This window comes from Syngnathus floridae, chromosome 21 (assembly GCF_059516105.1).
Source record: "Syngnathus floridae isolate MCC-2025c chromosome 21, RoL_Sflo_1.0, whole genome shotgun sequence".
Taxonomy (NCBI): Eukaryota; Metazoa; Chordata; class Actinopteri; order Syngnathiformes; family Syngnathidae; genus Syngnathus; species Syngnathus floridae.
Window position 1 is genome coordinate 6,575,099 of NC_142433.1, and position 22,374 is coordinate 6,597,472.

Here is a 22,374-nt window from a genome sequence, read left to right on the forward strand (position 1 = left end):
GTAGTGCAGTCATTCTTTGGCACACCACTAAAGGGCGCCCGCGCAGCACACTTGTTGTGTAGTGAGCCTCGTCACCACGGGCCAACGAGAAAAACAAGTCCAGTGGCATGTTCCCGTTTTCGGACTTTGCTCAGCAGACCTCCTCATTTCCTTCCTGCACGCCTGCCTTGGCTTCCCGCCTCCTTCCTGGCCACACGCTCATACACTTCCTGTACTATGAATGGCTGCAGTGTTTCCTGAGGAAGGTGCTGGCAGGTCCATTCGCATGCACAATGAACAACTTCAGTAAAGGCGTTCTCTCAAATATGAAGAAAGCGCTCTTCTTTACATTTAGTCCCTCCACCAAAACAAAAAAAAACTACACAAAGACTGCAAAGACGCATTTTATCTGGTTTAGAATATTTATTTCTCTTTTCTTTTTTTTTTTTACCCTAAAAGTGCTTCCCCCCCATAATCCGGCTGTGCGTAACCATGTAAATTGATGTTTTGAATTACTCTGTCGCCCTCTTGCGGTGAATGTGTGAAGCTCACGATTAAACCATTATCAATATAAATATAAACGGTGAGCGCAAACCTTAAAACATTTGGAAAACAACACGCAACTATTGATGCCCAAGACGTTGTGATGTAAATGACATTTGCTTGATTTAATTTCCGTGAATAATTTAAAGGCGTTTGGCAATACACAAACAAATCTTTGAAGAATCTGCTGCATTTGAGAATTGACCCTGCCCCAATTCTGGTGTTTATTTTTTTTTCTTGTAAATAAGAGGTAACGCGAACATATGGCATTGTGCTGTCAAACAGACAGTTTTACCCTATTTCACTTTAATTATGCTTTAATACTAAGAATGCTCCTGATCCTCTCAATTATCTATTCTTGAAATCATCAAGAAAATAATAATAAAAAAGTCATTTAAATCAAGCGCAGGCATTGAATCAAGTAAGCAATAAAGACAGACACACAGATTTGAATTTTCAACATTTTTGGGGGGTTTTCTTTTTCTGTTTGGTTTCAAAATAAAGATCACACAATTGTTTAGAGACAATCTACAACAGGAGTTACAAAAAATAGTTGCCCAGGCAAGTAAGCATACACAGGTTTTTGTTAACTATACACATATGGTTACAAGGTGTGCTCGTAGTAGTAAATATACACAAGGTGGCTTTTTTCTACTTTTTTTTTTTTTTTAAACTTCACCTCAAAAAATGGCTGCCTTTCATCTCTTTTCAACCCAAAAAACAAAATCATGGACAAGTATGATACAGCACTTACAGCACTAGAGAAATAAGGGGGGTATCTCCTCTGTACAAGTCATGTTTTCTCCCACCAAAAGTGAAGCTTTTCTATTAAAAAGATTAAAAAAAAAAGTGTAAAAAAACAAATGAAGTCAGTAGGAGATTTTTCTTTTTAACTTAAGCAGATAAAACCAAGCGTGGTGCGATTTTTTTGTACAAGTACTACACTGTATAGATATAGAAAGGGGAAAACAAAGCAAAAAGCTAAACTTGATATTACAATTTACAATGTACAATAACTCATGTCACAAACCAAAAAGTGAGAATTTACACTGAAATGCACAGGTAAAGTTTTTTCCCCCTAAATTTTTTTATCATCATACCAAAAAAGGGCGGTAAAGCACTTTTACATTACAAGGGTTTACAAATGTACAAGTATACAGTCAGAAGTATGCGTGGTCACTACTAGGATACATTATAGATACAGATTCAACATCAAAAACCAGAAAAAAACCTACAAAGTTTGTATATATATATTTATATATATATATTCATATGTACTGTATATGCAAAGATTCTACACCAAGTATACATGTTATATTTATAGAAGCAAGACCAGAAAACTCCCATGCTAAATGACGTGTAGGCTGGTTAGCTCGCGTGTTCGTGTGCACTCCTCTACAATTGGCCGACAAATTAAATAGACATTCCGAATAGTGGTAGGGAGCCAAAAGTTAAATAGGGGTTGGAGAAAAAAAAAAGAAAAGAAAAATTATAATGGGAGTGGTGGAACAGAACCCCGAGGTCAGCAGGCCGGGACTATTGGAAGAGTTACCATGGAAACTGAGGGACTGTGGAAAGATCTGGGGGTGGTAATTCTTGAAGGGGTTACGACCATATTTGAGGGGTGGTGGTGCCGGAGGTTACATGATGCCATTGGGGGGCACGCACAGGGGTCCCAGGTCCACGCCGTTCTTCATGTAGTACTTCTCCAGCTTGGCCAGGATGTGTTTGCCGTACGTGTACTTCCGCAGCGTGGAGATGTGCGGCCGGATCTGAAAAGCACATTTGGGTGGGGGGGAAAAAAAAAAAAAAAAAAAAAAAAAAAAAATCGGTCACTCAAAATTTCCTCTCAAATAAAACTCTTTTGGATTGAGACATTGTTTCATCTTTCAGAATTCAAAAACAAACATCGGATGTTCTCGTGGGCTTTTGCCTTGCATATTTTTTACGTCCACCTCGCGCACCTTGTGCATGACGATCTTGCGCTGGGTGGGCTCGGCCACGTCGATCATCTTCTGCACTACGTAGTTGGCGTACTGGTCCTTCATCATGGTGTATAAGGCACTGTGGGGGCCCTCAGTCAGGCTGCACACTTCGTCGATCAGCACCGCTCGCTCTGCCCGCGACGCGTGCGTCACGCACTTCTCCACCACGTTGCTAATGGACAGGAAGAGAGTTTTTTTCTTTTTTTTTTTTTCTTTTCCATTTGAATGACAGTGGCAGCTTGGCTTAGAAAATGAGAACACGGGCAAGGAGCATGACAAGCGGCACTCCCGCCTCCACCACTCTCTAGACCCCGCCCCCTCAAACCCACACACTGCTGCCGCCGCCGTGCGCTACCTGGCAAACTTGTGCTGGCTGAGTCCCAGCACGTTCCCTCTGATCTCCGCCACGATCTTGCTCTTATCTTCGGCTCGGCCGTGCTCCAACACATGCTGGATGACGTAGTTGCCGTATTGGTCCTGCACGAACAAACGCAACAAAGGGTTTGAACCTCGCATGCTGCTCCAATGTGGAGATGTGAAGGCGCGAGCGGACCTGCACAAGCTGCTCCGTGTGCTGGTGGAGCTCCTCCAGGATGGGCAGCGTCTGCTCGGGCAAGCAATGCTCCAGGATGCGCTGGATGACTCGGCAGCCGTACGGGTGAGTGGACAAGGCAAACACCTGGTGCAAAAATCAAACGCTAGCTGCACTTATGCTTCTCATGTACAAAGAATTAGGAGGCTGCTGCGGTTTGCGTTGCCATGGCGACACCACGCATGCGGCTACTACCTGTCCCTTGAAGGCGTCTATGATGAAGTGCAGCGCATGCGGCTGCACACACTCAATGCACTTCTGCACCACATGGTTGCCATTCTGGTCCTTCACGCACTTGAGCACGTGGCCGTCCAGCTCGCGCACCATCTCGCTCTGACAAAAGATGAGTCACCGTTTGCGAGGAATCAAAATGCCTCCCAGCAGGCTTTTTCTTTTTCTTTTCTAGGGCTTAATTGTGGCCAACAAATGGCAGCGCACTTTGAACACCCTTGGTTGCTATTTTAAAGCCCAACTCTACAAAACCATTTTATTAAACATACTTTTCTTGACATAGAGGAAGACCTATGAATGTGTACGAGACGCATGCCATTTTTTTCTCCCCTTGCCGTTTTAGGATTATTTTTGACTCTGTCAGAACAAAAGTGCGTCATACTCACAATGACCTGCTGATCGGACGGGATGAACTCCAGCGCCTTCTGGATGACTCTGCAGCCGTACATCTGCAGGGCCAGCGACAGGACGTGGCCGCGGATGCGCTCAGCCAGCGCCAGCTTCTGGTCCAAGCTGCCAAACTGCACATGAAATGAAGTCTACGTCTCGTGCTATGCTACGAAAAAATACAGCCCAAAGTACGGTGAGGTATACCTCAAAGAACTTCTGGATAACATAGTTGCCAAAGACGTCCACCATCAGCTGGTAGGCGGCCTGCAGGATTTCACTGAAGACAAGCTGGCGCTCAGCTGGACTGGCTCGTTCTAACTTCAACTGAATGAACCTGTGCGAGAAGTTGACTTAGCATGTTGCTAATATCCTCAAAGACTGTCAAACATTACCGCAGCAACAAGCAAAACGCAAATGTCGCTAAGTGCTAACCTGCTGCCGTGCTGGTCCTGACTGAACTCCATGATGTGTCCGGCGATGTCGCGGAGCTGCAGGTTGGGGTAGCGGTTGTTGCGGAAGTCCTCCAGCAGGCGGCTGCGTCCTGACGGCATTACATCCGACATGCCGTAGCGTAGCCGCGACGACGGGAACAGCTGACTGCTGGGGGAGAAGAGCGACGAGCCCGAGCTGGCGGCGCTGCGGTACTTGGCCTCGGCGCCCGGGGCGGCCGAGATGAACCGCCCGCTCCCGTTAGTCAGGCCGCCTGTGAGGCGGCATCAGACACAGGCGTAAATTTAACTGGACCCAAAAAGTCAGAGAACCCGCGTTGTGTTGTCGCCGACCCTACCCAAATTGAGGTTGGATGAGGAGCTGTGGTTTGAGAGTGAGGGCGGTGGGGTAAGCGAGTGGGACGGGCCCTGGTTGGGTAGTGGCATGCCCACCGGGCCGGGTGAGGGGCTGAAGCCCAGCGTGCCGTTGTAGAAGCCGCTGTGGCCGATGGGCGTGAGGCTGGAGGGTGTGCGCTTGTACAGCTCGCTATTGCCTGTTAGTGAGTCCCGCCGCGAGCCGCTGCCACCGCTAGAGTTGGCCACTAGAGGGAGACAACCACAACAGCCTGGTTAAGTTAACCCTAGTCACATTATTTTACAGAATAGCAGAAGCCACCAGAAAGAAAAAAAAGGATAGTACAAGGTGACATGACACCACAAGGTTGTTGCTACCTGCAGTGCCGAAGCCTCCCAACGTGGCTCCCAACGTGGCGCCCAGGGACGAGGAGGCTTGCTGGCTGAAGCCAAGGGAAGCGGAACCCGGGCCGGGCTGGCCGGAGCCCTGTGAGAAGAGCGAGGAGCTCTGCGAAGACGAGCTGAGCGAGGACGAGCCGTAGAAGGAGCTGCCGCCCAGAGGGCCGCCGCCGGGTCCACCCTGCTGCTGCTGCTGGTGCTGCTGGGACGTTATGGCACGGAAGGGGCCGTTGGCACCGCCGCCCAGGCCGCCGTTGGCGCCACCCGCAGAGGCTGCCGCAGCAGCAACTGACAAGAGCAAACGTACATATTTAATTGTCTGTGGCTCGCTTTGAATGTTACAATTACTTTATATTCACTTGAACTAATGTGATGGTTGAGCCGTCTTCACCATCCTTTACCTGCTTGCGCGGCAGAAGGCGATATAATGACAGAAGCGGGCGCCATAAGGCGAACAGGGCCGCTACGAGCTCCAGTGTTGACCACCAGGGCGCCTGTTTGGTCGTAGTAGGCTGCCGGGGCCAGGACCGGGTAACCTGGCAGGGGAAGAAAAAAAAAAAGACGAGCAAAGTGAGGAAAACTAAAGAGCACTGTAAAGAAAACGATCGGTTAAAGAGACTCACCGGGCACTCCTGCAGCGAGCCCCTGCCCGAAGGCAAGGGCGGAGTTGACGGCCGCCGTGGCAACCAGCTGCTCATTTTGCTGGCCTTGCTGCCCCTGGCTGGGAGTTAAGGGACGCTGGTTGCCTCCAGCACGCATCACCTTGTGGGTGGAGAGAAAAATATTGGTCACGTCACGACTTCACGGCCCGAACAAACATTCGTATGGCCGACCTGCTGTTGGTTCTGCTGGCCCTGGTTTGCCGCCTGCTGATTGGCAGAGTTGTTGGCGGCGGCGGCCGCCTGTTGCTGGAACAGATTGGCAGGGTACACGCCCCACGGGGTGACGCCGTAGTATTGAGGAGGCATCACCGCCGGACCTACAAACACGCAATTCGTAAGTCTGCGAACTTCCTGACGTGCGTATCGAGCTGTGACACTTGCCAAGCGTTGCCGCCGCCGCGAGTCCCGCCGCGTAAGGGTCCGTACCAGGCGGGCCGGTGCTGATGATGTAAGGATTGGGAACAAAGGCGGGGGCCAGACCTGGAGACAACAGGTAGAACATCAGAAGCCATAACATCCAATTTCTTCCATTTGTGTGATCATTTGGGCTAAGTGTGACGTTTTCCTACCAATGTGTGGCTGCTGTGCCGCCGCCGCCAAGGCGTACTGCTGCTGCTGGGCGGCAGTCAGCTGCTGCACGGCCAGAGCGTTGTTTCTCTGGAAGAGCTGCCGCACAAAAGAAATACGTGAGCTGGGCCTTCAGATTGATTGCACAAAATAATCAAAAAGCAATCCATCCGTAACTGCTCAGCCCTCTCTGCTCATCGAGGAGTGGGGGGAGACTCGGAAGGAAGAGGATGAGTGCACATACCTGCTGCTGGTTGGTGTAATCAAAGAGTCCCACGGTGGGCGCCGAGTCCATGGGCATCTGCGAGTTGTAGTCAAACTGCAACGGCTCCATCACCGACTCCATCTGGTCCATGGCAACGCCGCCCTGGTCCACGCCCGAGAAGTCCTCGGGCGGTTTTGGACCACCGCCAAGGGGCGTCAGCCCGTCCACACCGACGCCCCCCGGACCGCCCAGCAGGTCCCCCTCTGGGCCTGGCGGCTGCATGTTGCCCGGCGGGCGGCTGTGGGAAGAACACGGTTGAAGCCTCAAACTTCGCTTGGGCGGAGAAGCTTCTGATGAGAGACGTACCCGAAATCTTTGACGTCGACGTCCAGGCCGTTCTGCACGGCCAGACCGTTTGGGTTGATGACGTCGTTGATGACATCAGCCTCCACCTCCGCCAGCTCTTTCAACTTTTCCGCCTCAAACGGCACCTTTGGCTTCTCCCGCTTGTCCTCCACCACCTCACCGTCCCGCTGGCCCTGTGCCATAACACATGACAAAAGCTCCATACACGTGTAAAAAAAAATCTCAAACCTTAAAATGAATTCTTTGACAAGCAGGAAATCAGTCTACTGAGTGTAGTAAAGTAGCAAGAAGAGCTTCAAATGGCAGCGACTCACATAAGGTCCTTTTCGCAGGCAGGAGTCCAACTTGTCGGCGGGCGACGAGGAGAGCACATACTCCACCATGCTGACCCCCAGCCCGCCGCTCTCGGATCGCGGCGACATGACCGAGCCCACGCCCACTTCGCCGCCGTGGAAGCCTTGACCGGGTCGGCGTGACACCATGATGGGCTGTGACACCGAGTGGTCTGCGGGAAACAGGAGTGAGTCTTGAGTGAGGGAAGCGAACACCGAGTGCCGTTGCTTTCACGTTCAATGTGACAAAAAGATCCAAACATCTACCTGAGGCACCCCAGGCGCTGTCCCTCCACTGGTCCAGGAAGATGCCCTTCGGACCATCCTTACCGGAGTCGTCCGTCTCCCAGAATTTCTTGCCAGTGAGCAGCTGCAAGAAAACAAAGCCAGTGGAAAAATACGGTTCAATAAAAACTTAGACAGAAAAGAAAAATCATTTGTGGGACAGATTTACACTGCATGCTTGCGAACAATTAAATCTACAGGGACGTGCGGGTGACAAAATATGATTAATATAATAACAAATAAAAATAGCCCGGCTACGTGTAGACAAAGACTCGTGTTTTTGTAAAGTAAAAATTAAGGCAAGGCAAAACTGTTGGGTGCCTTTCTCGTCTTTCCTCGAATCTTGTTTTTCTGGAAAAACAAAGGCAGAGTACGCACATCCCTTTGAAACTTTCCGCCAACTTCCACCAGCCCTCGATTTCCTGTTCATCAAGTCTGCGGTTAGCATTCGGGTTCGTCCAGGGCCACCAGCCAGAAACAGCCCATTCCATTCGACGCCAGACTTAAAAAGTAAACCATTTTGCTTGTCTCACCTCTCCCATGGTGCGTCCCTCCAAAGCCAGAGCCTGGAAGTCGTGGTTCAACTCGTCCATGGAGCGCACCTGAAGACAAAAATCTGCATCAGCAAAATACGTCGTGTGCTTTAAGAGTTGCTTTTTTTCTTTTCTGTAAACCCAAACGGTTTATTTAAGGGACTTTTTTTTTTTCTTCATACTTTGAATCAAAATTAAAATTAATCACGTTATAGAGCCAAATTAGTCGACAAAATCCATTACTCTCCCGGCACAGACTCGAATTGCGTCGATTGTCAAGGCACTGTAAGCACCTGACTGTCATGGATGTTGTCCCCAGTGGGCCAGCGATGTTTTCCGGGCTGCTCGCCGTGCTGCCGCTGGAAGAAGTAGTCCACCATGGCGTCGTCCTGGGAGCGTCCAGCGCCGGCCACACCCTGAGCGGACAAAATGGCGAGGTAACCAAGGTGTTTTTCGGTCGTTCATAAGAATCCCTTTGTTTAGTTTTGGGTGAGTTTGACAATGAAACAGCTTGTACACTTAATTAGAGAATTGTTCGGAAGGAATATCAACACACGGGAAATGTTTTCACCGAGAGTGTGACTTTTCGGTTGGATCGGCCTCACCTGCTGGCTGGGCGGTGCGGCCTGAGGCGTCTGCCCGGTGGGAGGGGCGTGTCCTCCGCTGCTCAGCACCACGGGCATGCTGCTGGGAGACGTAGTTCTATGGTGGGGGCTGAAGGAATCCTGCCAGAGTACCGCTTTCGTCTTCAGCACACACTGCTCATTCCACCACAGCCTGGAAGCAACAAAATAAACGTTAAGCCATGATGACATCACCACGTGAACGATAATTCTCAATTATGTCAGCATTTCATCAGGACTTTGAAGCAGGCAATAATTCGGACAAAGTGTACAATTCTCTTGCAATACAAATGCGTCCATAAACCATCCGTGCACAGGTTAAGCGTGAAAACAAACTAAGAGTCTTACTTTGAGTTTAATAATCAACTCAGACATTTCCCTACAGTATAACATGCTGAGCTAATATCTTTTTCTAGCCTCTTCACACTGCACTTCATTCTGAAAGTATTTGATTGCGGGCATCGGTTTATGAGCACTCACCTGCACAATCTGATTAGAGCCAAAACAAAATGTCTGCCTTGACAATGACAACAATACTCACTTTCTGATGCAGTCTGACAGATGGATGCTGAGCATGCTAACCCCCACCCACAAAATAATGCATCACGCACAGGCCCGTCCGTCTTGTACAACCCCCTCTTTACCTTATCCCCTTTAATCTCTTACAAAAAAAAGACCCCACCAGGTTCATACTGGGCCCTGAAGTGCAGTGAGCCATATTGTTGCATTACATTAGCATGTTAGCTATCTCCAGACATACACGCCTCCATTAGACAAAAGACACTAAAGTGATTGTAAAGAAAAATGGAAAAACACGATAAAATGATGAAAAATCACCGCCCAACAAGACGCTTTGATGCAAGTGTCAGGTGTTTTTGACGCTACGGCGACGAAGAGGCGGGTAGACAAACACCCGGAAATCCACAACAACTCGGGTCATTCACCGACATGACACGCTTGCGGCACCCGGAAACCAACACCGGGTGGGATGGTGTGGGTCTACCGGGCAATGTATCCATGTCATGTACCACCGGCTCCATTTACGGGGTGTGACAATACACGTTAGCTTTTGCGGGCACTCACGTTTGTCTTCCCCCTTCCACGGCGGACATGACACAACAAAAGCGGGCAGAACGCGCACCGGCAACTGACGATCAATAACCGAAGCTTTCACTCGCTCGTATTCGGCCAGAAGCGGGTTTGGCGAGAGAAAGGACTCGCTCGCTCGCTTGCTCTGTCGGTGTCTAGCAACAATAACACGGCCTGCCCCCTCGGTCCGACTCCACACTGCTTGCAGCCCCCGGTGAACCGGTGACCAAACATGGGCGCCAAAGTGTGTTTAGTAACAAGCGGCGGCCGCGGTGGTGGTGGTGATCGGCAGGACGGCCAGCCAGGCTCTCTTGCCGGTGTGCCGAACCCCCCGCGGTCGGACAGGTACTCGTGACGCGGGTGCTAACAAAGGGCCGCGAGCTGTCTGGAGCGGAAGACCGACACACAGGAGGAAAGGGGGGGGGGAGGCAGTAAGCTCGGGAGGCGAGTCAGTTACGTCTCTCAAAAGACACCCCTTTAGCCCCATCATGTTGACAAGATCCGCACCGGTGCGTTGCTAAGCGGCGTGTCGAGGTATCGCGCGCTGTCAGCGGGCGGTACTCACCGGCGGAGAGGGTGGATGGTGACGGATTTGGGCCCCAGCTTCTCTCTGACGCCCCAGGATTTCACTCCGACAACATGGCGGCTCGGCGGAGGAGTAGGCGCGAGCGCTGCATGATGGGAAGGGACGGGAGGGCCGGGAGAGAGCGTGCGGTTCATTGCGCCAACCGGGGAGGGGAGGGCCGCACCGGGCCCGCTTTCTTTGTTCGGCTCTGTGCTGCATTTATGGACCTCATTCACGCCGTTAGTCAATGGAGGAATACTGTACCGAAGGGGGCGGTGGCATGTCTGTCATGTTTTGTTTATCATATCATACTCGGTTAAAAAAAAAAAAAAAAAAAAAAAAGAAGTCATTTAAATCAAAACAAAAACATTGCGGGTGGCTTCGGGGAAATACTGCCGCAAAGCGTTTGGGGGTGACGTAATGCAGACTGTCGCCATGGTAACAGTGTTTCCATCGACTTCGTATTTTTAGCATAAAAACAACCTGATGAGAATTTCAAATGTTATTTAGTTAAATTGCCATTTATTACAATAATTTCTGTCAATGCTAACAAGACAATGACTTAAAACAATTCATCTCAAAAGCCTTCATTGAAATGTCAAAATCAATCCAATGCAGACACAATTCTAATTTTTCATGTAGAAAGTGTCGTTTTTATTATTTCAAACGGTACAGTGCACCTTTACTTCAAGGTGTTCGCCTCATACCTGTCTCACTTCTTTGCTCCTCCCGTCTCCTGTTTGACAGACAAAAAGCGTCCGTGCCCATTGAGATTTTTGAGAGTGAGACCAACAAGAGACACAGGTATGAAGAAAAAAAGATACCCCCCACATCCCCTGGACACCCCAATGTAGGACCCTCTTTTTCTCATCCAAATCAATTATTGGCTTGTTATTTACATGCAGAGTACCCCTCCCCCCGACACACTAATACCCGATCCCAAAGCCATCTGCACCCTACCAACCCCACTAAGGTCAAATTCACACTGGGCATCGGAGATAGATGCACATTGGTAAATTGTGAAACAGGGATGTTTGCCGACTGTTCGCAGACAGCTTTGGGATCTTAAGACTGCTCTAGTTTGACATCAACACATTCTAAAATGACAATGAGCTGTGCCTTATTTATTTTGTTTTTTAAATTACGTGACCCTCCCTCCCACAATAACGATGGTGCAAGGTGCAATCTGAAAGCACCGTTTAATCCCGTGACACACACACACACACACACACTGAAGTACACTACACACATTTGTGTTGCTAGCTGGTAAAGATGTGTGTCGCCGGTGACTTTCTCCTTATTCCGGTTCATCCATCTGCCCGTCCATCCAACATGCTGGTTCATCCCTGAGCTTGGTACATTCCATTCAGGGATGGTAATCTTACTCAGGCGCACACACTCTCACACATTTTCTCCAAGGCGGGGGTAAGCAAGTCCTCTAACTACCTCGTACCATCTGTACTGATGCTGTTCTGTTTTGCAAGTGTCCGTTAGCCAGCCCTGGGGGACGTAGAGGACAGTTAGGACCGCACAGAAGAAGCCGACGACGATGGCCAGTCCCACTTACGTGTAGAGAGGCTGGAGCTGGAGATGCGAGGACTTCTGCGGAGGCTGATAGCCGTACGAGTCGAAACCTCCGATGAAGTCGACTTGGCGAGCGAGAGAAAGAAAGGATTCATTTTAGTTTGACAACCATGAAATGGCCAAGAGACTGCTCCCCACAAGGACAACAAAACGCCCGACCATGTGTCTCTTGTTCCATGTCACAGGCATTAAACGCGCAGATGGTTCACACTTAAGAGCGGAGGCGGAAATACTCTAATCACACGCTCGGATCACGAGGGAATCCCGGAAATCGGCCACATTAGAACCCGGACGACACTCAAGGTTTTCCCAGACAAGAAAGTAAAAAGACTCACAACTGTCCTCGTCATCCTGGAAGACTTTGCTCACGTAGCACGCGTACACAAAACCAAAAAGCTGTTGAAAAGCAAGCGAGTCAGAGATTACGGACCGCGTGTGGCGTGTTTACAGTCAGGCGTGTGAACTTACGGCCAGCAGGACCTGGACGGCCGAGCTCAGCACTTCGATGTACTGATAGTCCAGCAGGCAGCCGGAGACGGTGATAACGTGGTGGTCATCAGGGGCCAAGTGCGAGTCCGGCACCATCGTCACCAGGCAACCGGGACCGTGCTCCATCCACCACGAGCGGTGCAGGGACGTGTTGAACGTCATAAGGAAGTCCCTGTCCTACACATATTCATTAAAAAAAAGATTCAAAATAGCTGTTTCTATGGCGCCTTTTCCTGAACTGACTTTTTTAAACTTCAGATTGGCTTGAATGGCTTTAGGGGTTGATGTTAACAGCGCCCCCTATTGCCTCAATATTGTTTTCCACTCATGGTTTTTTTTCTCAATATTTTTTGTTCCCTCAACAAAATTCCAGTGAAAAAAAAAAGTCTCACAACTCTTAACATAGCAAGCTGCCCTCTGGGTAAATCCTCTTGTAGATCATTGTCATGTCCGTATAAATATTATAAAGAGAACTTTGATGAGGCCGCCTCAAATGGAAGGTTCTGATGTAATGGCGTGCAAGACTGTAATTGTTACATTCGTGTCTAATGGGGAAGGACTTCATCTTAACTTGCGGTTGTCTCTAAAATAGCCGATGGGGGGGAAAAAAACCCGTAAAAAGCGTGAGGGATGTGCCCTGAGCGACGTTGCGGCTGCTGGAATATGGTCCACTACTTTCAAAACCACCAGGGAAGAGAGGAAAAGAAGGGGGGGGGGACTTTGGTGTTCTTATTTTTCCCCTCGTCTTCGCTACTCTGCTTTTAATATTCAACACAAGAGCGATGCAATTGAAAAGGAGAACTGACCTGAGACAGGTTGCCCACCTCCAGGTAGAAGCAGATAATGAAGGAGTTCCAGCCCACCCACAGCACCAGCCACACTGCATACTACAAACACACAATAAGACCGCCCGCCTCAGAGTATGGTATTCGGAGGAGCCCAACTTGTCGGGCAGGTACTCACAAAGATGAGGTATCTGAAGCGGAACTGCGCCGTGCCGAACATGCCCAGGATGACGGCCATGATGTGCAAGAAGTTGGCCAGGATGGGCGCCCATTGGTAGCCCAGGAAGTCAAAGACCTGCCTTTGCAGGGCGGCCACCTGGGAATGGCCACGAGAACCAGAAGGCCAGTTAGCGACGTGCAATGCTGCGGTTGTTGCTACGGTAACTGCCCCCCCCCCCCCCCGTACTAATAAGGATGTACGGGCCACAATCCCAACAATGGCCTCCGCCGCACGCACACACACACAAGGCCAGCGTCGCGGCGGGCTCATGTTACACGCTTACTACAAATTGGACAAAACAAAACAAAAATCTATTTTTAGATGCAAGGAGCGGCTAAGTTTAACTCCAGAATGGACACCAGATGGCAAATGGGGGCCCTCCGGAGCATGTTTGAGGGCTAAGAATTCACCCAACACACACGCGCAGCTGCAGCTCAAAGCATTGACTGTACTAGACAAAAAAAAAAAAAAAGTCTGATCAGCCGGCATGTAGCACGCCGCTTTAATTATACCCCCGAGCAGCAAACCTCAGCGAACATGGATGTGAGGCGTTTAAGGAAACTCTGCCTGTATCCACATAGAACTACGATGTACTGATAGCAGCTGAAATGCAATTTATGAGCCGTTCCTATCAAAAAAACTCCAAGAAGCAAAAAAAAGGGGTGTTTGTATTTCAGCCTTCGGAAAAGCGTCCATTTGCCGCATAATCGGTCTATCTTGGGAGATAACACAATATCTTGTATGTAATCTCTTTGATTTATTAGTCTTACTATACTTGTAACAACACCGCCCTGCGTAAATCATTTTGATATCGGTTTTACCGGGAGCAACAACAGTTCTGGGCCCCCAACACATAAATACTCAAGATATCCAGACATACGCTGGGCTTCAACCTGATTAACGTTGCAGTTTGCCCAAAGCAAATTTTCATCACCCAGTTGAAATCTGGATGTGCTTTATCTTGACATATTCCAGGCTGCTTCTGTTCAAGTCAACATTGAAGGTCGAATGTCATTCAAACTGGATCCAATCATTTGACAGTTTACATTCATTTGACATTCCATTCAAACTGGATCAGCTCTGGTTTAAAACTGGCTTTTGACTTCAAAATGGAAGGATTGGTGTTTGATGTGACTCAACGTGTGTTCAATAAAGCAGAAGGCTGCACTCACCAGCTGCAGGGAGCATATGACCAGCAGCGTGCATCTCCCGTCGCACTTCCCCATCTTGGAGGGCTCGGCACGCGGTGTGGGGCCGCGCAGGCTCCGGGGGAAGGACGGTTCCCCGCTCAGATCCAGACTTGCCTGGCCGAGTCAGCTCACACCATTCCGGGGGCCCCCCTGCCGCCTCCTTCGTCTTCCTCCGAGCCTGGACCGTCGCTTGCCCTCACAACCGGTGACCCATTTTATGCTAAATTTTTCAAATTATTTTCGTCTTCTTCCAGCGGTTGGAGGAGCCGGGCCCGCTGCAGTTAGACCACCAGCGATAAGCGAATCACCTCGGCCACACCTTCCAGAGGGTCTGGAGGAAGGAGGGAGGTGGAGGGGGGGGGGGGGCATACACACACACACATACAAAGGCACAAAGAGAGGTGGAAAAGTGTTATGATGGGCCCCAGGCTGCAGACAGAAATGAGCATCATATGATAGCGGGATCACACGGGGACGGCGGCATCGGAGGGAAGCCAGCCAGCCAGCAAGCAGCGTTGCTTCGGTGGCTCCGGCCTGCCCGCCCGGCGACCGACGCACAAAGCAGCCCGTTGTGACTCACCACGTTCGAATGAACAACAATCGCGGCCCCCCTCGGAGGCTCCTACGCGCACCGCCTTCTCGTTCCGTCGTCTCCCTCCGACAAAACCGGACAGATCCCGTTTGGGGATTCCGGTGAGGGAGAAAAATACCAGGTTGCCTCGCTTCGTCTCTCCGCGCCGTCTTTTGTCAACAATCGGTGCCGGGGCGTGCAAAGGAGGAGCCGGAGGAGCGAGGGGAAAGAGGCGGGCGGGAGAGCGAGGAGGAGGCGGTGGTGGTGGTAGAAGTGAAGCGGGGGGGTTGGGGGCTGGCCGTGGAGGCGACCCCCCTCGAGGAGCTGCGTGCATACTACAGGGGAGGAGTAAAAAAAAAAAAAAAAAAAGGCAACAAAAGAGGAGAGGGGGGGAAAAAAGACGCACGCCGGATGGATGGAGCGAGGCGCGGCGAGAGCGCACCTTCGGATACTCGCATCACTTCCACTGTCATCAACTTATTACGCAATTAGAAAATGTCTTATACGTAAATAAACACTGCTGTAATATAATACGAATATGATAAATAAAACTGTTTGAAAATCTGAGATTAATTTGGGGGTTGACATCACGTTTAAATATTGTTTATACCATTTTCCGTTCAAACTGGATCCAATATGAATTACACATTCGTTTTAAAAAGTGCATCCAAATTGCATAAACATCGTAGTAAACCTGGATTACATATATTCATGCAGAAAGATGAGACCGTCAACATAAAGCAAAATTGATTCCAAACCGGGTCAGATCTGGGATAAAATTAGTAAACTACCTTAAAGACCACAAAAAGCACATTTACCTCATAACTGCATACGCAACAGTGAATAAAATTTATAAAGATTTGAGTTGACAGAGTGGTAGACTTATCCATTGCTGGTCAGGCAAATAACGCTTTATAATAAATATGCTTAATAATCATAATATCAGTTCGTGCAGCCTCCAAACGACGAATTTATTGGTTTTAGCAACACATCATACACAAGCTCAGACCTGTTTTCTTTCCAGAACATGTGGATTTTATTAAAAAGACCCAATACATTGGGATTAAAAAAAAAAACATTGATGTTCTCAGGCACTCACTCAACGGCACACACTAGGGCTGCACAATATTATCGGAAAAGTATCAATATCGTGATATCGTCTGATGCAAAATGTATATCGCAAAGACATTTTCTTAAAGAATAAATTTTATTCTTTCTTCTTATTTTTATCAGTCAACTTCAAACTTAAATGTACATTACCATCCAATAATGGATCTTGGGTAATTACACGTTCATTTTCCAATATTGTGCAACCCTAACACACGCGCAACGTTTGCTACTGAATCTCTCCCATGTAGAGTCGTTTGTCGCTGCCACCAGAGAGCACTGTGAAGACAAAGCAAGCAAAACGTTAGCAAGAAACAAAACCACAAATTGCTCATGAATATCTTGTAATTGCAATTTACTTCACCAATTAAGTGTGAGAACACTTAATTATGCAAACAAAAAAGAAGTTTGTGACCGCTAACAACAGCAAGTAAAAAACATCAGTCGGTGTCAACGGCGAGACGTACCGACGGGTTCTTCCGGATGAAAGACGACTTCGTTGACGGAGCCAGCATGTCCTGGTAGCTTGTAGAGGATGCGGCGTGACGTGGTGTCCCAAATGTAAACGAATCTAACACAGAAACATCAGACTTGTTATTTTTCCAGGATTCCAGGGCACCTGCTTGAGGACATTTTTGATCTCATGTGTTTGAGTGTGTGTCACCTGTCAGCTGATCCTGCGGCGATTTTGCTGCCGTCAGTGGACCACGAGCACCTCAAGAGATTCTTGAAGAAAACAAAAGTGGCCATTGGATTTTGTCACAAAAAAAACTAAATATAAACACACTGCTCTGATAGCATCCAAGATTAGCTGATGTCCACAACTACGAGTCGCTCACAAGCTTTTCATGAAAACATTTGTTACCTTTTCAAAGTTGTGTACGTTGCCCTGGAAAATCTTCACGCATCTTTCCTTGGGTGCAAAAGGTCGAACATCCCAAATACGCACTGCGCACACAAATTAAGGAGGGTGAATGCACACACTTGAAAAGCGGAGAAAGTTTTGGTTTCTGTTGTCAAATGTTTACCGGTGTTGTCCATGGAGTTGGAGAGCAGGTAAGACCCCTCCGAGCTTAGACTGAGTCCGGTCACCGAGTCGCCGTGTCCGTGCATGTTGTACATAAGCTTGTTCTGCCTCAAGTCCCACACCTGCAACAAACAATTACAGGAAGATTCTGTGGCGTACCACAGTCATGTGGCTTCAAAATTTGCTACCTTGATGTCATTGTCGATCCCTCCGGACAGAATCTGGTCGCTGGTGTCGTTGAAGGTGACGGCGAGAACCTGGTAGGTGTTCTGGAAGGTGTGGATGGCACCTTTCTTGCGCACGTCCCACAGCTACAACACATCCACAATGCAGTGCTACTTCAAATTTTTAAGATACGAGGACTTTTTTCCCCGCTTTTGTTTTTAGGGTAGTAACACTAAACCCATGACGTCACATTCTATGCCGCCTGACCTTGACGGTCCCGTCGTCGCTGCCGGTACACACGAGTTGGGGTCCCCTGCGGGCGGGGTAGCAGGTGTTAACGAAGGAGGTGTGGCCCTTCAGCCGCTTGATCCGCTCGCCCGTTTCGCTGTCCCACACGCCCACCGTCTTGTCCGTGCTTGCAGAAAACAGCAGGCTGAACGGCAACAAAATAAAAACGACTTTAATTTCATCTAGTGTTTCAGCAACAAGTTCCAAAGTAGGCTAGTTTAGTGACCTTCCGTCTGTGTTGTAGTGCAGCTCCATCACTGCTCCGCTGTGACCCTTCAGCGTTGCAAAGTTGTCGCAGTCTCCGTAAACATTCCACATCACTACAAACACAAAAATAAAGTTTATATCTTCCTTGCACAGTTTGTTTGTATGTGGCGACTTACATATGAGCCTGTCAAAGCCGGACGAGGCCAGGGTGGCACCGTTGGGGTGAAACTTGCAGCAGTACACCTCGCCCTCATGGCCTGACATAAGCATGATGGGGGCCTGCAGGCTGGAGGTCCTCGGGGGCCCCTGAAAAAGACAATTCACATTATTACATTTACTGGCAAGGGAGTACTATTTTTCACCGCTAGGTTGCACTGGTGGGCTAGCTTAGCATAAGCAAAAAGCAACCGCTGACACTGATTTACAAAGTATTTTGCAGTCCATTTACAGTTATTGTGTTATAGTTAGCATGAACATGATGATCTTAGTGTTAGATTATATGCGATTCGGAAAAACGTAACAATACCCCGGCCACGAGCTGCTGAGACTGGGCCGCCGCCACTAGCTCCGTTCGGGGTCTCTTCATGGCAGCAGAGGGCACCACCGCCATGTCAGCCGTTCTCTTTTTCGGCTCAATCATTCCTGTTTCGTTGATGATACCGTCCAAAAAAATGAAATTCCGTTGTTTGGCCGCTTAAAAACACGAATGAATGGGGCGTCTTTTCACGGTGCTACACAGAGCGGTAAGCTATTAGGGAAGAGGAAAGTACTGCCGCATGTTTAAGCAGTCCGATTGGTCGAGATTTGCAGTTATTGTGCTGATTGGCTAATGGGCTTGTTTTTAGTTATTAAACCGGAAGTAGTTACGCGTCTCTGACTGGTAGGAAGGAAAAAAATCAAATGGCAAATGGCAAAATAAAATTAATACAGATGCATAAATAAAAACATAAGAATAGACTTTGAAATTTATATCTGCTGCAAAACGTTGGCTTGCTATCTGTTGTCTGATTGGCTCCGATGATTGGCTACAGTGCCTGTCGTCATATTGTCATGCCCCGGAAGTATAACTTTTTCCCGGATGTGCATCCTTGTTCCAAAAGTGACAATTGTCGCTAACACCGCCAGCTTAAATCCTGTGTGAGTTGTATCAGCGTACTTTACGGAGTTTAAACTGTCTTTTACAAACATGCAAGCTATGTTAAATTGTATTTAAATCGGGTTATCCTCTATTTTTGCCAGTCAAAGTGATGTTTGAATTGCGCAAACGTTAGCTTGCAGTGAAGGGGCATTCCTAAATTCAATTTTCCTCAAAGGATACTATTGATAGAGGTAGAAAGGTCGATATGTCTGACATTGAGTCGGAGCCGGCGGGGCTGGAAGGCCTGCCGCCGCTCTTCAGCATTTCCAAGGGAGAAGTGGTCTCCGTGCAGACGTACGGAGCTTTTGTCCGCCTGCCAGGCTACAAGAAGGAAGGTGAGTGTGCCAAGGGAATCGGAGAACGTTCATATAGTATGGTTTCAATAAATTGGATTTTATATGAGATGGTGTCCAAATGCACGAGTTGCAGACTTCCCAGTTGTCATGAAAGCAACGTGAGAGCCAGAAATGAAGACAAATTGGCTCACTTTTTTGTTTACAATCTGTTTGTAATTTTAGGTCTGGTACACGTGAGTGAGATGTCAGCCACACGCGTCGAGAGCGCTGCAGAAGTAGTCGACGTGGGAGAGAAAGTGTGGATTAAAGTCATCGGGAGAGAGGTAATGACACATGTACATACAATAATTGGTAAGGGTTCAGGAACTTTGGTTTCTGTTCACTTTCATGGTATCCGTGATGCGATGACTGCTTTCAAGTGTGTCTTTCGCTTGTCAGAAAAATGGCGAGAAGATCAAGCTGTCCTTCTCCATGAAAGCCGTCAATCAGGGCACAGGCCGAGACTTGGACCCCAACAACGTTATGGCAGAGTATGTTTATTTTGTCGTGTCACATGCACATTTGTCTTATTAACATGTCGGCGTACGTGCGCAGGCAGGATGCCCGGCGGCGGAGGCAGTTCCGAGACCACACGGGTAACAGGATCACGCTTGAGGCCGTTCTCAACACTACCTGCACTAAATGTGGCTGCAAAGGTGCTTGAATATCTTAAATCAATCCCATTGAAATCACTATAAACCGAATCTGCCCCTTGCGTTTTTAGGCCACTTCACAAAGGACTGCTACTCAGCACCCGGTTTGCAGTACGCTCTTGTGCCAGAAGAGGGCGACGAAGAAACACAGCAGCAGACGTCTACAGCTGCACCTCAAAAAGATAAAGACAAAAAGAAGAAGAAAAAGAAGGTATTGTGAATGTCGCATTGTACTAATCGCTTTAGCTTGAGTGCACTTTAACTGCAGGACAAATTTTCAGCTCTACTGATTGGAGATAACCAGATGCATGACAAAAATGTTGTTTTAAACATGGCCAAAATACATGCACCATAATAATAAAATTCCTCAACCCCCACGTGACGTTTCTTTTCTTTTACCCACCAGGAGAAGAAGATGAAGAAGAAGAGGAAGCGCGAGAGGAAAGCGTCGGACAGTGACGAGAGCAGCAGCGACAGCGGCGAGTGCAAACCCAAGAGGAGATGTCACGAGCGTGACGACGACAACAAGCACAAGAAGAAACACAAGAAACACAAGTCGCACAAGCACAGCTGAGACGCACGCTCATTTGCAAAATGGCCGCCACGGCAGTGAGGACTCATTTTCCCTTCAACTTTGGATTTTTATTACATTTTTCCCTCTTTTTCTTTTTGTTGAAGGAGTACTTCTGGTTTCAGTCACTGGGACTTCAACTTGGACTAAAGCCAATAGTACCCATTGCATTTTCATCCAAAGTTCTGGTAACTTTTGGTCCTGGTACCTTTAGATCCATGGACTCCAAGGTCTCCAGACCTAAGATTTGTTTACGTTCTGCTTTTAGTTTTGAGTACTTTTACTTCCCGAGGCTAACACTAAAAGTGCACAATTGCCTGTTTTGAATTCTAATCTTAATTTTTTTATCACACTTTTTTTGTTATTTTGCAGCTCCGTTTTGTTAGCTGGTGACATGTAAGTGGATATGTGTAAGCAATATGACATCCACCCCACGAGTAGAAATCTTCATCTAGTTTCACACGTCTCTATTTTCTGAATAACACACACACACACACACACACACACAGGAAGCAGTAAAGGCGCAAACAGGAAGTGTAGTGTGCCTGATAGTGACACTTCCTCCGTGTTTTGACTCAGGGTTCTTTTGAAATTCAACCATTTGAAGGTTACTCTTGGGCAATAGGACTATTTATAAAAAAAAAAAAAAAAAAAAAAAGGACGATCCTTCCAGTGTCAGTAAGAAAAAAAAAAAATTCTAGGCGTGATTGATGATTTCCAGATGTTGCGCAGTGCGTTTGGCAAGCTGCGATTCAGGATTGCTCGACCGTGGGTTGAAAAAAGGCCCGTCGGAACATGTAATAAAGGATTTTGTGCAGCCATGTCGGTTTTCATAATCGGAGAAGAGGGGAAAAAAGTCATTAGCAAACACTGAGAAAATTCTAAGCATCCGCTTGCCAGAAATGGAAGAAAACAACATCACAGGTTTATTGTTTTTTGGCTCTTGTGTTTGTTTGCATGTAGCGGGTTGGCCTGTGCTCCTTACAAGCAGGAAGTCTAATTCCCACAATGTCAATTACAAATGAACAATGTGTGTGTGTTTTGGTGTGCAAAAAGGATGTGACAACCCCTCAGTTGTTATGTAGGGTATTTTAATTCTACAGAGTTGGCTGTCCTCCAACAAAAGAGTGCTGCATGTGTTTATAACTGATAGCATACATAGCATGCGACGTTTACAGACATGTAATAACAATAATGGGGGGGGAGTGTATGGTGTGTAGGCAGAATAAAGTGTGACAAAGTGTTTCCCGCTTCTGCATGTGAACTGGTTCCTAGTATGGAGGGCAGAAGGTAGAAGTTGCACAAGTGGCTTTAATTTCTGCTTTTTTCGCATTTACTCGATGTGAAAAATACATGTGGCCTATATTTTTTTCCAATTTTCAAATAGTTTCTTCTACTTTTGTGGGAGCATTTTTATATATATATTTTTAGTCTATGTTTTGTTATTCCTGGTACTGTCCAGTAGGTGTAGAAGGTGAGGCACCATCCAGGTCTTTAAAGACCTTGGATCTAGTTGGCGACCTGTAATGATCACATGCTGCCTCTGTTGCACATAAAAGCACCTGGAATTGTTCCTTTCACCTTGCCAGGACACACACACACACACACACGCAGTAGAGGACGCATAGGAGCTGCCCGATATTTATTTATAGAATGGAAAGTCTGATCACACTTTTTGAATCACTTCAGAGGCGTCGGCCAAATTCCATTCCGGACTTGTGTTTGCCAACGCTGGCCTCGTCTTTTTGTATGCACATGTCTATGCTATCTGGTAAAAAAAAAAAAAAAAAAAACATAGAGCTAAATTTTGCATTTGTCAAACAAATTTTTGTTTTGAATATATATATTTTTTAAATTAAATTTGAGATTTTTATTCAGAAAATTTTGCATTCATAAAACAAATTTTTGTTTTGAAT

The 22,374-nt window shown here is 47.8% G+C and overlaps 4 protein-coding genes across 4 annotated transcripts; 1 reads left to right on the top strand and 3 right to left on the bottom strand.

Annotated features, from left to right (window-relative positions):
* Positions 1–969: 969 nt before the first annotated feature.
* pum1 (pumilio RNA-binding family member 1) lies at positions 970–10,316 on the bottom strand. Its single transcript, XM_088364385.1, has 23 exons — positions 10,129–10,316; positions 8,457–8,628; positions 8,145–8,267; positions 7,852–7,920; positions 7,301–7,403; positions 7,016–7,206; positions 6,702–6,874; positions 6,375–6,633; positions 6,133–6,229; positions 5,945–6,043; positions 5,735–5,880; positions 5,525–5,663; positions 5,303–5,437; positions 4,881–5,189; positions 4,508–4,750; positions 4,153–4,423; positions 3,925–4,054; positions 3,717–3,851; positions 3,295–3,432; positions 3,061–3,186; positions 2,863–2,984; positions 2,487–2,679; positions 970–2,294 (listed from the first exon to the last, which is right to left on the bottom strand). The coding sequence occupies exons 1-23, from the start codon at positions 10,281–10,283 to the stop codon at positions 2,163–2,165; spliced, it is 3,660 nt and encodes a 1,219-aa protein (XP_088220511.1). The 5' UTR covers positions 10,284–10,316; the 3' UTR covers positions 970–2,162.
* A 312-nt stretch (positions 10,317–10,628) lies between these two features.
* nkain1 (sodium/potassium transporting ATPase interacting 1) lies at positions 10,629–15,258 on the bottom strand. Its single transcript, XM_088364390.1, has 8 exons — positions 14,977–15,258; positions 14,379–14,727; positions 13,165–13,302; positions 13,008–13,088; positions 12,181–12,378; positions 12,048–12,108; positions 11,696–11,777; positions 10,629–11,628 (listed from the first exon to the last, which is right to left on the bottom strand). Exons 2-8 carry the CDS (start codon positions 14,430–14,432, stop codon positions 11,619–11,621), a joined length of 624 nt encoding a protein of 207 aa, XP_088220516.1. The 5' UTR covers positions 14,433–14,727; positions 14,977–15,258; the 3' UTR covers positions 10,629–11,618.
* A 721-nt stretch (positions 15,259–15,979) lies between these two features.
* snrnp40 (small nuclear ribonucleoprotein 40 (U5)) lies at positions 15,980–18,564 on the bottom strand. The gene is made up of 10 exons (XM_088365123.1): positions 18,288–18,564; positions 17,938–18,067; positions 17,781–17,874; positions 17,534–17,699; positions 17,290–17,412; positions 17,103–17,223; positions 16,940–17,022; positions 16,739–16,800; positions 16,542–16,645; positions 15,980–16,353 (listed from the first exon to the last, which is right to left on the bottom strand). The coding sequence occupies exons 1-10, from the start codon at positions 18,399–18,401 to the stop codon at positions 16,304–16,306; spliced, it is 1,047 nt and encodes a 348-aa protein (XP_088221249.1). The 5' UTR covers positions 18,402–18,564; the 3' UTR covers positions 15,980–16,303.
* A 270-nt stretch (positions 18,565–18,834) lies between these two features.
* On the top strand, positions 18,835–21,701 carry zcchc17 (zinc finger, CCHC domain containing 17). Its single transcript, XM_088365124.1, has 7 exons — positions 18,835–18,898; positions 19,091–19,234; positions 19,418–19,518; positions 19,634–19,725; positions 19,790–19,890; positions 19,959–20,098; positions 20,294–21,701. The coding sequence occupies exons 2-7, from the start codon at positions 19,105–19,107 to the stop codon at positions 20,459–20,461; spliced, it is 732 nt and encodes a 243-aa protein (XP_088221250.1). The 5' UTR covers positions 18,835–18,898; positions 19,091–19,104; the 3' UTR covers positions 20,462–21,701.
* The last annotated feature ends 673 nt before the right edge of the window (positions 21,702–22,374 follow it).